The 14746-nt window shown below is 33.5% G+C and overlaps 1 protein-coding gene across 1 annotated transcript; it reads right to left on the bottom strand.

The window, feature by feature from the left end:
- Positions 1-3395: 3395 nt before the first annotated feature.
- On the bottom strand, positions 3396-11901 carry LOC132561231 (SERTA domain-containing protein 2-like). The gene is made up of 2 exons (XM_060225960.1): positions 11773-11901; positions 3396-11066 (listed from the first exon to the last, which is right to left on the bottom strand). Exon 2 carries the CDS (start codon positions 11029-11031, stop codon positions 10237-10239), a length of 795 nt encoding a protein of 264 aa, XP_060081943.1. The 5' UTR covers positions 11032-11066; positions 11773-11901; the 3' UTR covers positions 3396-10236.
- Between the last annotated feature and the right edge of the window lie 2845 nt (positions 11902-14746).

The raw sequence follows: 14746 nt of genomic DNA, 5'->3' as shown, positions 1-14746 counted from the left end.
ATGACATAACTGAAACGTTATTAGGATATATACACAAATTACATTTGTTTTTCATTCAGTTAAAACATTATAAAGAAAATTCAAAGTTGCTATAAATAAATGTGTTTTTATATCAATTATAACACATAGATAAGTTGATTTTTTGTTTATGACACTTAAATTACTTTTTATGATTAAACAAAATAAAACTAGTACCTTCGGTTAATTACAATCGCCCGCAATCACACCACTTCACCAATGTAAACCTGATACCCCAAGTATGAAGTTTAATATAAAGTAGAACCTGGAAAAACTTTTTCTTTCCTGTAGGTCAAAGGTCAAAATGTAGGCCATAGTTCACAAAAGTAAATACATTCCTCAAGTATGAAGTTTCAGTGACAAATAGTGAAGTAAATAGAGCCTGGAAAATACCTTTTCTTTGATGTTTTTGGAAGGTCACACAACACACACCTACCCATGATACACAACACACACTATCACCAAGGTGAACTCATATTGCAGTTACTAAATTCCAATGATTAGAAGAGTGAAAGTTTAGGTCAAAGATCAAAATTTAGGCCAGAGTGACCTACTTTTGATAAGGGACACCGTTTTTAATTTAAACTCATATTCCAAATATTAAGTTCTCCTGATTAGTTGTGTAGAAGATAGGGCCACAAAGACAGTGGACAGACAGACACAAAGCAAAGTTATAGCTCCCTCTGGACCTCATTGGGGGACTGTAAATTGAGTCAATTAAGGTTAATATTACAACAGAGCCTAAAATCGTGTTTTGAAAAGTCTTTTGTTATTGTGGCATAACTTGATTTTATGATATAGCCCAGCTAAATTTACCTTATGACATAATTTGCAATTAGAAAATGTAAATTTGTTTTTTTTATTTTAGCGAAGTCATTATAGCAACCTAGCTGAGTTAATTTTGTGATGTAAGATATAAATGATTTTTAGGATATATATTACCAGTTTTCTCATTATTACAAGATTTTATGTCATTATTATGATATATGTTGATGGACCTAAGATATAACAAGAATAAAGATTTTTGTATGTAAATTGTTTTAGCTGGGCCCATAACCTTGCACATGAATTCATCATTACAAAGATAAAAGTAGCTGAAAAAGGTAGTATGTTTACATATTTACACTGGGTATATATACATTTCCACCACAGGGCTTTATATCCTCTTCAACTATATTCAGTACAAATGCAGAGGTTGTAAACCCAGTTTGTCAGGGGCCATCATTCTTAAACTTGTATATCTATTTACTGTATGATTTAGTATGTATTAAGTATGACAGCTGATTAATCTGCTTCGGAAACTACCCTTCAACAAGAGATAGCAAAGGGGATCTTGGAACCCACCATTGTTTGATCTTTACTTGCTCTTTAAAACTTGGATCCTTTCCCTTCTTTTGCTATTATTGATAAGAAATTTGAACATTCCTTTGCAGAAGTAGCGATGATAATCTTTACCTGCCAAAACTAAGATGGTTGCCTGGAAGCCATTTTGTTTTTTTCCGATCAGTTCCAAAATCAAACCGGCTCAAGAGGAGACAAAAAGAGAACATGCAAATGAAATTTGAGAGAGATCCATTCAGTACTTTTTAGGAAATAGGGACAACAAACTTTACTTGGCGAAATCAATGATTAATGCCTTTCAGCCATTTTCTTTTTCTTATCAGTCCCAAACTCAAACAGGCACAACTAGGGACCAAGAGGAAGAGGAACCAATACATGAAATTTGAGAAAGAGCTATGCAATATTTATTAAGAAATAGAAATAGTTTTTACTTTTGAAGTCAAAAATTTAACTGACCAGATTGTTTTTCTGGTCAGACCAAAAATCAAATGGGCACAACTAGTGACCAAGGGATACCTACATATGAATTTTGGGACAGATCCATTGGGTACTTTTCTAAAAATAGCGATGACAAATTTCCAAAGTTAAAATCCATGATTGCTGCCTGTTGGCCATTTTTTTTTTATCAGACCTAAAATCAAATGGGAACAATTAGGGACTAAGAGGAATCTTCATTTGAAATTTAAGAAAGATTCATTCTGTACTTCTCAAGAAATATGGATAACAAACTTATAAAGTCAAAATCCAAGATGACCAACTGTCCGCCATTTTGTTTTTCTGATCCCAAAATTTGATTGGCACAGCTACAGTCTACAGACATAGGCCCCCTCATCTGATGATGGTGGGCTAAAAGAATTGCAAAGAAATAACTATCCTAGATCTCCTTGAGTGAATTTCTGAAAACCCACCATAAACAGCAATAAATGAAATAAGAGACTTCATGGGTCTGCAATGCTCACCTGATATTCAGTGCTTTTCATCTTTACATTCACATCTCGCATCAAATCAATCCAGCCAACTTCATATAAAATGTGTTAGACAACAAGAGTGTTCCAGAGAGTTGGCAGATATATTTTGTTATCAAATTGGCATGAATGTTTTTTTTACACATGCATAGATTTTGGTAGAACAAGATTGAAACTTGGAGCATTTGCTTTATGGATAACCCTGCACCCCCTTATACATTGTTTCTATATCATCTTTGCCTTTCAACATTGTACCTTCACACAAAATCCATAGATGAAACAAGTCAAAAGAGGCTCTGAATACCTGTATTATGCTAATATTTTAGTGTTGATGTCAAGCAGAGGTCACTGTGAACCCGCCCTGCACCCTCATGTACCTTATTCAGATGTGTGCAACATTGATTGAAACTTCCATCTTGCTTTTTTTAGTTTTGGAGTGTTTAAGGCCAATGGTCAAGTGGAAGTTGCAGTGACCTCATTTAAGGACTTGACAAATAATTTCTCATGTTGTAGTAATTTTCCTCATAGTGAATGTACATACATAATACAGCGAGATATAATCTTTAAACCTGTGTTATGCTTTTGATGTTTTTTTTTTATTTCCCTGTCAAGGCAAATTGATATTTTTCCTGCAGCTTAGCCGGCATGCACTAACAGATGTACAAGGTGAATACTGCATAACCCCGACTCTAGTAAAAGCAGTGTTTAAAGAGAGTTGTTGTTTCCATCAGTTTCTGATTATCAATAATAGCACCATCGTAAATGATGTTTCATATATGCTGAATTTAAGGTTGTTACAACTGAACGGTTTTATGTAGGGAGGAATTTTACAGCCTGAAAAAATAAAATATAGAACCTCAGAGACAAAGAGGGAACCGATCAAATTGGATTTATCCTCATATTTATATTAAACATTTAATGAAGCCACTACTATATTGAATTGTGTGGTTCATTGATATTAACCCCCCCCCCTCCCCAACTTTCTCAATAAGAAATTATTCTAAATTTCTGAGAGCAGATCACCAACAGTAGGAAGTTCACTCAAATCAACACCAGGAATAAGTCTATAAATCATTTATAAAAATGTTTATTAAAGTATAGCAACTGTACAAAGTTCACAATGGTATACGTTCATGACTCCACATATTGTGCTCACTCTGTAAACATAGAAATGTATGATTCTCAGTTCAAATGTTTCACTTGGACACAACTAATGTAGATTGTTATTATGACACATGATCACATCAGAGTCACTCCAGAGCTTTGTAGTGGCAAGGTTAAAGGCAGTATTGCCTGACATAAAATTTAAACTTGTAGTTGATTTGAGAATACATAAGGAAATATTTCTCTTTTTCTCTAAAAATAATCATTGTCATTTTTGTAGCAAACTATTTAAAATGGAAAAGTGCTGTTAATTATTGCAACAGCTGTTTAATGCACATCCATTCAATAATAAAGACCATCAAAAAACTCTGATATTGTTTCGTGACTTTATACTGGTACATACATAATCAACTATCACTGCATAGATTCTACCAACAATTCCCTGATGGGATGCCAATCTTGGAGTAGCCAATGTTAAACATGTCTTTCATTTAATTGAAATAATAAAAAAAAAGTGAAAAATTTATTACTTTTCAAGAATACTTAATAAATCTCCTTAAAGAAAAATGACAACATAGTGAAATTAACATCTCCATGGTAATTTAAATTTATTTAATACTTGACATTTGCAAAAAGAAAATTCAAAATCCTGGCGCAGTATTTGATTGGCTACTCACAAGAGGCCGAGCACTGTATCAACCATTCAAGTTCTAACAAATTTTCCTTGCCATATTACACAATATTACATCAAAGGTATGGTAGTTCAACAAACCAACCATATTTCATGAGGCTTATACTTGTAAGTAGCACTTGTTTGATTGATAACCAAAGAAGAACGAGATCTTGTATAAAACTACATCCCTTTAAGTACATTCAACAAATAACTCCTGTGGTCCTAAAAACTTGATTTGAACCAAGCTAGATTAAAAGATATTGAATTGATTATCAATGTTGTGGAAAGTTTTACACAATAAACAAACTTTAAGGATTGTAACATTGTACAGGATCTAATCCTATCCAAGTTTACCAGCACACTGAGCATTCAAGTGTTGCGTTGTGTGGATAGTTCCAAAACCTTAGTGTTACCATGCTCCCAGCATGATCGCCTAAATATCGCCTCATCATATTTGCAAGTCATTATCAATATCATTGTTGTGTACAACTTACAAAAATAGTGATTTGAAAAACATACAAAAAACCTTAATTTTTGTCAACGTTTCATTTGTAACAAATTGATCCCATTTCAATTGAAACATTTCAATTTTGAATGCAGCTGTATGAAGTTTAAAACATATATACAATTATATATTATTCATATTATATATATTCATGCAAGACATTTTTTTTTAGAAGTGTCATACATGTATACATCAAAATATCACTGCCAATACCTGAAAGGTCACTTTGGCAGAAAGGGCACAAAGGTCATATTCATACTCAATGTTTAATGTAGGCCAGTAGTTTAATGATTACGGATCAGATCAAACAGGACCAATTAGCCACAGTTCTAACACCCATTGACACATACTACACAAGCCTATCTCAAAACTGACAGAAACTAGGAAACAAGTACATCTGGTATGATGGAGAGAACAAGATGTTTGTTATTGACTCTCGGTTATTCAAGAAGTATGCAGTTACAGAAATGACATATATGTGTCAAAAGGCATAAAAAATCTGATGGCTTACAGACTTACAACTGGCTTTAGAATGAGCAATGGTGTACAAAATATAGTCAGATCAAAGCAAGCAGCAGGCTAGTGCCAAAAAACTCCAACCAGCCCAAAAGTGTAATATTACAGTCCTGCAACTCGGACTAGTGGACTTTTGAACAAATATCTCCAATTTGTTCTTCACTCGGAGAAAAATAAAAATTGTAACAAGTCACTTCTGTGTTTCTACCCTGTATAAGCATGTACTGTTTTCAAGTTGAGTGAGCAGTGTAAGAACTGGATGCTTGGAGAGAGACAGCTATGGCACATGTGGTAAAACGCCAGTGACATTTATTCACTGACCATGCCCCACCCAGACCCATTATTGCACAAGCAGTACACAACCCTGTTGCATCAACACCTCTGTATCTATATTTCAAGCCAGTTGAAAACCTGCAGGTCGGCAAAACCGGCACCTGTTCATCGGGCGTTTTCTTCCCAAAGATATCTATTTAGCTGTAAAACTATGCAAATGGTTTCTGGGAATACTAAAGCTAATTTCCAGCACAAAGAGTTTTTTGACAAACAAAACAGCCTCAAATGAAACATCAATAAATCATCTATATATATATAATGTTTCAATATTATGTATTTATAAAATTCCAAATTTTCTAAATCTACATACATTTCTACAAAATCCATTATAGGTGAAATTATCAAAAGCATTGCTTTCCCATTCAATTGTCATACCCATCCTTTGACAGAAATTATCATTGGTTAAAAACATTTCCATTTATTATAAAATTGTTATTAATCAGAGGTCAAAATATGGACCAATGCATATCAAACAAGATATTGTTGAACAGAATTAAATCCCCTCCCCAAAAAAAATGAACATTTGAATTGGAACAGCAATGTTTTTGATGGTAAAAAAAATACAGGGAAAAAAAAAACAAACAAACAAAATATATACATATTGCATTCAGAAGGTTCACAGTTGCTTCTATCACATTTTATAATCATAACTCAGCGGGAAAAACCATACCTATGCATGGTCACCCCCAGAACACAGACAAGACCACTCCATCTCTCTGGACATAGATCCCCTTCAGTTTACCAAATTATCTAAACTATCATTAACTGGAAATTCTTTGGGATATACCCATAATAAAGCCCCTCTTTTGATTGGTCAGTTCAAATTAGAATTTCATTTCTAGGATTGGATTTTGTGATCACTGCCAGGGTTTATATGCATGTTTTTTATCATCCAATACATGTCCATTTAAATATACACGTTTTTAAAATTTTAGTAAGATGTTATTCGTTTCATCAACAGAGAGATGGAAGTTTAGGAAGACATTCCAACACATCACTTCTTCACCAATAATCAACTCCAATGTTTGAACTTTCTAAACAATTCCAAACAAACATATTTTGATTACAACTATAGAGTATGTATCTGGTATTCAATCTCCAAAGTTTCAAGCTACTCATCAATAATTTCTCTATGTTTTTCAGACATTACAAATGCTGTTCAAAATTACATTCACCACATCCGAAAGATTCATAAACTCTGTAATTCCTTCAACAAAACCATTCAATGAATCATCCAAGCTTTTGACAGCATAATATAAAATCTTCAACAGATGGTAACTTGAGACCATTTTACCAACATTGAATTACAAATAATATTCGATCATCTAGAAAAACCTGAATGCGTAAAAAATACCTTTCAATGTTTCTGTTAAAAACTCTTGTATTTAACACTACTTAACACTACATACAATAAGGAAGAGCAAAACAGCTTTCTACTGTGCCCAGCATCATCCACATTTTTATCTTGTATAAAAATGATAAGGGTATCATAATTTGATAAATCTGCACTTTGTACAAAATAAATAATATGGATATTTACATTAATTCATGTAAATATTACAATAAATTAGATATTGCATATTGTAAAATTATGAATTGTGATTTGGCTCAAATACAATTAATGAAATGCTTGATTTGTTTAAAAAAAAAAAAAAAAATAATGAGCATGATTCAAATTAGATCAACAGAAAACATGATATGGTTTCAGTCCTTATAAAATAATGACATTCATAAATTCATAATTGTACTCTATTCTACAACAAGTGACAATGATATTTATACATGTATTTTCCTCATAAATAGTTAAAAATGTACTGAACTGACTTGTTATGCATATGACAATGTACTTGTAATGCATATGACAATGTACTTGTAGATAAACTTTTTGACATTCTTTTATTTAAAATTTGTAGTCAGCCAAATGGCTACAAAAGATTTATTATACAATGTTCTGTATAAATTTATTCTATCACTTTTTTCAACTTGCCATTTAGAATACTTCCCTTTCAGAATATCTTTTGCTATTATTATGTAGAGAAATATACCTGGCAAAAGCATGCTGCATGTAACTGTATAGAATACATCACTGTAATTTGTTTGCTGTTACCTTGACACTAATTGTGACAGATAAAACAGCTATAAAGAATTTGACAAAAATAACAGGAAATGTGGCCATTTGGAATGTGGGTAAGGAAAGGGTTTTGTGACTATGTTTCTATCGGCTAGATGTAATTACATGAACTTTCTAGAAGAGCACAGATCCTCATCCATACTCATAAGTTCAGTCGCCAATTTTGTCCTATAATGTAAATTAATGGCACTGCAGCTCAGTGCCATCAAATAAACAGTAAATTGCATTGTACCTCTCTGATGCTATTTGAAATGATTTCTTTCCATATATACTAACTAGCTCCTGGTCAATGGTTATACTATAACATTAAGCTTTCAGACAATTGGGAAAAGTACATTTTGTGGCAAAAGAGACTCAATTAGTCATATCTAAACACTTAGTCACCCTCAATATGCTATAGATAACTGCAGAAAAACCCATTAATACTGGAAACATCTTTGCAAACTTTCTAACCAGACACCCTCATACATATCCTGCATACCATTGTTCCAGCTGATTAAGTTCATTTATGTTTAAGAAGAGAATCAGTATGTGAACCCATGCAGGTTACAATGCCAGATTTATGAGAAAAGAGAATTCATATCTCCTCCATTTTCAATGGCAATTATATGCAAGTACAATTTCTATGTGACTTTTGTGTCAATCTTCAGATGTCAGAATGTCAAGGAAAAGCTTTAACAGAATTTCAATGTTAGGGAATCATAGATACAAAGTTGCATATAAATGTGCAAGAAGTTCTGCAGGCCTAACTCCTGTACATGTTATGTCAAGCAAATCACTCCTGATGAAGGAGCATTGCTGATAAATATTTATCACAAAAATAAATTAATCAATCAATGCTTATATACTTCTGGTGACTAGTCTGGTATTGTACTTATTCATTGAGCCAAAAATTTAAAAAGAATTGAGATTCCATTTTGTGCCGCCATTACAAAAAGTTCAAGCTTTGCAAAATGTTATCTTTCTTCATGAGACATGAAATGTTCTAAAGCATATAAATATATGTGGAATTGTGGAGATTCTTAGCATAAAATAACACACAATTTAAATTACAATGAAATAATGATTTTGGTACAGGATATGACATATCCAATATAAAAATACAAACCATTTAAAATCGCACTCAATCAAGAGTGTAGCACATATATCTTCACTTCTAGAACAACCATATTCAATATTTTGCCAATCATCTCCGTGAGTTCATTTCATTAAGTAACATTTAAAAATTGCCTGCATCCCTATTACTGGCCACGGCCGAGCCTTCATAGATGAAACCATATATATACCACAATTAGGAATTTTTGAATACTCCATGTGGGCCTAAATAGACCTTGGGATACAAGTATGCTAATTAGGAATTAACAACTTTAAATGTTGGGTCACCATGCAACATTTAACTGGTTCTGAATTAGCAGGAGATCGGTACATAGCACTCTAGAATATATATGGATGCTTTTTGGATACATTACTTGTTTGGATGGATAAAACTTTCACACAATACGAACATGGTGTTACAATTTGGAATTGAAAAAATTTGGATGGAAATTGTCATAAATGCAAACATTTCTTGAGATGCTGCATTTTTCAAGAAATGACCGGGTTTAATTCACATGTTGGCAATTAGCTTTGATGTACACAGGCACCAACAACTCTGGAATCTTGATTTATACAACAGAATTTGCATAATACTGTATTCTTTAACTCCTATATAATCTATTGTGACTTCATAAAGTTAAATACATTTTATACAACAAAGATATAATCTTTCACAAAATTGCCAATCATTGATCTTTCCCATTTTTTTAAAATGAAAAGGCAACACATAACTGATTAACACTGTAATAATAATGCTTTCAAACATTTGAATTTTATCACAAAAATATTTTCTTCCAAGGCTTAAGTATGAGACAGAAATTTAAACTACAGGTTTTTGACAATCTTTACATATACCTTTTTTGACATTTTAAAACTATTTCATACCTTGAAGAATAACTACCTTATACATTCACACATCAACAGTGTGCATGTGGTAAAAATGTTTGTGAAAGAACTGAAAATTACAATCCCTATGCCTAATTTAATTTAACCTAAAAATACCTCTCACAACATGTGGAGAGTTTACAAGATAGAATGTCAGGGTTGCAAAAACTTCACCACTAAGACTCTGCTGAATATGGAAGTCTTCTAAAATGTACCTGTCATAAAAATGTTCCAATCACAAAATTCAAGTACAGTTGCAAATTCAAGAAACACATTTCAATATAAAAACAGAAGTTAAAACAACAAATGATCCTGCATGCTGCCAATTCAATACAGCAAACAAACCATAAATAACCTTGATTTCACTCATAAATAATGACAATTGTAATCTTTGCGTTTGAGAAATAAATATAAATATCTTGTATACTGACAACTCATATCACTAAACAACACATCAATAATAACTTATATCAATTGTCTTTTGTGCAAGATTTGGACAACAAAACTTATAAATAGTCATACAGAATTGCACACATTATGGCTGTGGTGCTTCATCCTGGGATCACAACCTTATCCCTGCACCTCCCTTTTAAAATGTTATTCACAGCATTATGGTGTTAAGTCTGTGGAAAATATAATTATGAACTGATTCAATATATTTCAACATCAACTAGGTACCAACTAATATTTGCATTATATTGTCAATATCTTCTGGCATGAGGTCGCTCTTACATGATGCACCCACTTGACTACAATTGCTGAACAGCGTTGAATAGCCATCATGCACAGGAAATGAATGCATAACTTCTTCTGCACTTAGCGGTGTTAGTTTCATACTTGAGGCGAGAGATGAGAAAATGTCAAAATCACATGTTGATACATCTATGTCAGTCAAAATGTCTTCAGTCTTCACTGGGAAATTCAGCTGCATATTACTATGTTGTTCAGAGCTTGTAAATTGTTCTTTGGAATCATGACAAGAGTTTTTGACTTTCAGAGGTCCACAAGATAATGATGATCCACTAGAGAGAGGAAAAGCACTAGATAGTTCAACAAATGACTCAATAGGTGGGAGTGGGTTGACAGTGTCTTTTGGAATTGATAGACTTGTAGTCTCCATGCTGTTGCTGATGTGGAGTTCAGACATATCCGACTGGATGTCTCCATTCCCAATATTTTCACAGTCTGGTAATACATCCATTGACATGTCAGAATTTTCATTTAAAGTCATTGAGGCAGCTTCAGAAAAATCGCTTGAAACTCCTTCTTTCTGAAGTTCACATTCTATGTGTTTTAGAGTATTAAGAATTAAGACTGAGCGTAGTAATGATGGCTCTACTCTTCTAGAAGGGTGGGTCTGAAGTTTGAACATTGATATGTCCAAAACTGACTGCCGTTGAATGCCAGGCTCAATATTTTTCTCTCCGCCTTCATCGTATTCATCTAGTTTTCTTTTGATTCCCATTTTTCCTTTTTTTTCAGATTGGTCAATACCAAATCCTGAAATACACAATAAAGAATTGAAACTAAATATAAATGCTGACAACAACTATTGCATAATATGAAAAATAAAACACCAGCTATAAGTAAAATGCTATATTTGGACGATATTTCATAACTGGACGTCTGCCATAGGCTTTCGTGTGACATAGGTTATGGTATTTCCCGTTCATTTGTGTTTCATGAAAGGTTGTGCTATAAATAGGTCACCAGTGACTCACTTCCCGATTCGGACATTTTTCTTCTTTTCTCTTTTATCCTTTCTCAATACGACAATTGAAAAATATTGAGCATTTTAAAAAAATGCATCGGAGTTTTTATAACCTTTTATCAACAGGTAAACGACAGCGTGCACATAACATACCGGCACAACAAGTGATCACACATCCTGACAGTGGTTTCTGCGTAAACAACAGTCCCCGTCGACATGTACACAGCCTCGTTTTCGACATTCTATTTTTGACTAACCTCATATAACTCGAAGAAATACATCATTTTACCAAAAATGAAAGGAAATTTATACATAAAGTTGTAGCTATACTAATCAACACAACATCTGGAAGATAATTCTTATCTATTTCAATTTACAAACGATCTCAATAGCCCTAAGATTCAATGAAATGACTTAGTCATCAACTGGCGCCGAGCACCTTGGTACTAGGAACATCAAAGGGGTATACAGTATACTTATTTTAACACCACTTACCTTTAAAATCGCAATTTTACCGGTCGAAAAACTTCCTTGGTGATGAAGTGCATTTTCTTCGTGTCTTTCTATACATTGTGATAATCCTTCCTTCGTCCAAATACTTGGAGAAGCTCACAGGATTACAACAAGCTTTCCGCAACTGACGTCGAACTGTACAAACACGGCACAAAATCTGGGCTTCTCACTGATTGGCTCACAATCGTCCAATCAATGCACCGATCTTGATCAATCAAGCGCTTCTCTCGAATTTGCCAGACATCCAAACGTAGATATATCATGTACATATTACTGAAGTCTTGCTGTAGTCCAAACTTGTTCAAAGGCAGGCCGATACAGATATCAGAATACTTTTAACACTCTATAGCATAGTGTCATGACATAAGGGTGATTTCACTACACTATTCCTTCTTTGGCAAAATACAGGCTTTCATGTCAGTCGCTGATTTAATTGTATATAAGTCGATTTTTAACATTTATTTTCTTAATGGTCTGATGAAATGTTAACATAAGAGTTTTGAAATCTGTTATTGACCGAAAAGATTGACTGAATTAAAGAGGTATGACACACAATGACACCTCCTTGTTTTGTTTAAGTTAAACGTATAAGGAAGATCAGTTTTAACCGTGAGAAGCCACATGAGCACGTTGCATGCGAAAATAAATAAATAAAAAAAAACTGTGGATAACAAGTACCTGGCTATTGTAACCTATCTGATCTATCAATATAATTTAATTTTATATAAAAAAAAATCAATCAAATATGTTATTTTAAATATTAGAGTCAATCCATTTACTCTCCTATAAACGTAGCTTAAAACAATATCAACAAATCCGACTTGCAATGTAAACAAACACAACTTTGGATAGAATATGCTTTATTTCCATCATGCATTTTCGCGGGAAGAAGTTGTACGAATGACTAAAGCTGCACATTTTAAAATGAAAACAAAAAATATATCTTCAGAATGCGTGACAATGCACCAGAGGCAAGCATTATTAAAAAACATTCCCATGGAACATGACTCCGGTCCCTATTTCCTGGTTTGGGATAATACACAACCCTCGTTGTTCGCTCACAGCGAGCGGTTTGGAAAGCCAAAGGCGAATACCCAATTTATTGTGTTACTGTTTGGTTAAAGTGGTGCTAGTTACAAAATGCCTTGAAATTCAATGAGAAAGTTTTACCAAAATATCGTCCTGAGCGAGAGTTATTGATGGAAAGGCCTAACTTCTCTAGCATATTTTGGATAGTGGTTAATATAATCAGGCTGTGCAAATCTCAGCACCTTCACTTCAGCATTTATCATTGACTTATGTAATCATTCAAATATATCTCAATGATTTTGCATAAAAAGGCGTAGACCGCTATCATTGTTTATAATTTATAAATTATATAAATTCAATAATTTCATTCATTGGACATTTGCTGAAATTACTGTATCACAAGTCCGTTCTTTCTTCTGCAAATACAAGCATAATGCCGCATCATTTTTAAAAGTTATTGGGTGCTTAGAATACGTGCACAATAATTACCAGCAGATCGTGCATTACAAATTAAAGATCTGTAAACGTAGTCGAAAATGCATTTAAGCCTTGGATATCTGGCTCGCTATAAATAGTCTGTCAACTCTCGGCCTATCGACAGCTTAAAATATATCTCGGTCTACAAAACAATCCTTAAAACCCCGTGGAAATGAAAAACAAACTAAAAGGATCAAATGCATTTACGGATTTGAAACTCGTATTACTAAACAAGTGTTTAAAGTTTCCGAGAAAAATGACCGAAACCTATGGATAAAGAAGGAAAAGAAAGGCTAAAAATTCGAACCGGAGTAATAACAGTACCTCCATTTCGTTTGGAGGGCTTTGGGAAAAGCAGAAAACAATAGCAGGAAAAAGTGTCAACGACACCCATGACACGAAATTATATTCTGTGTAAAAATGGTTATCGGTTATAAAATGTATCCGCTTGCAATTTGATCTATGGCGTTGTATTTAGATTACACAGAAGTCGACAACCTCATCCGGTGCATATTTATTTCCGCGTCGGACTTAAATCCGCCCTTAGATAGGGAAACATTTATATCCCAGAAATATCAATCCATCCAACGAATCACACTCAGTGACCTCTCGGACTCATCCCGCTTACCAAACTAGCATATTGGCTTCACAGTCTAGAACCAGAGACGTATATAACACGATATATATGTAGAACTTAAATACCGTCAAAAAATACAAAATTAAGGACTAGTCAGATCACCTTGATGTCATCCATATACTATATTGTACTGTGCTATGCAATGCAATGCCATGCTAAACGTCACGTCACGTCGAGAATTACGCTCACACAACTAAAATTTCCCCAACATGTCTTTGAAATTTCGTATAAGTGTGAATTAAGATATTTGTTTGTCATCAATACCATGTACCAGGATGACTGCTAACATCATTACACCCTGATTCACAAAAATCTACTGATCTCAATTATTGACAATACTTCCTAATATCGTTTTATTTTCACGTGAAATTATTCCTGAAGCTGTTCTTTAAATGTTTAAAAATGTTATGGCTCTCCAGATTTTGGTTTACCATCTTTTGAAATACACAAAAATTCAAGATCTTTTCCTGCAATTCCTTATTATTGAATCCTGCATCATGGGTCATATCGTTATGGAAAATTGAAAGACTCGTTTAAGATTACCTACATCATATCAGAGACGTATATAACACATATATACGTCTATGATCATATGAAATGAAAACGTATTGCAATGCCATATGTACTTAGCCCTATACATCGGTATGTTCGCTTAAAAATAACAATAATCTAATAAAGTTGTGCATGAAAGAATCGTGAGACCAGAGACGTTTCCTATGTGAATGCGTGCTATCCCCTACCCCTTGTTGTCCCCTGCAACCTCCCACACACAGATAAGCTTATATAATAGCTACGATTTCGCTCAGATAATGT

Source organism: Ylistrum balloti, unplaced genomic scaffold, assembly GCF_031769215.1.
Source record: "Ylistrum balloti isolate Yb309-2 unplaced genomic scaffold, AGI_CSIRO_Ybal_v1 Utg371182, whole genome shotgun sequence".
NCBI classification, from domain to species: domain Eukaryota; kingdom Metazoa; phylum Mollusca; class Bivalvia; order Pectinida; family Pectinidae; genus Ylistrum; species Ylistrum balloti.
The sequence above is the reverse complement of the archived record's forward strand: the minus strand, read 5'-3'. Positions and strand labels throughout refer to the sequence as shown.

Excerpts from the sequence above, each read along its gene's own strand:
- LOC132561231 (XM_060225960.1), bottom strand. The coding sequence starts at position 11,031 with ATGGGAATCAAAAGAAAACTAGATGAATACGATGAAGGCGGAGAGAAA.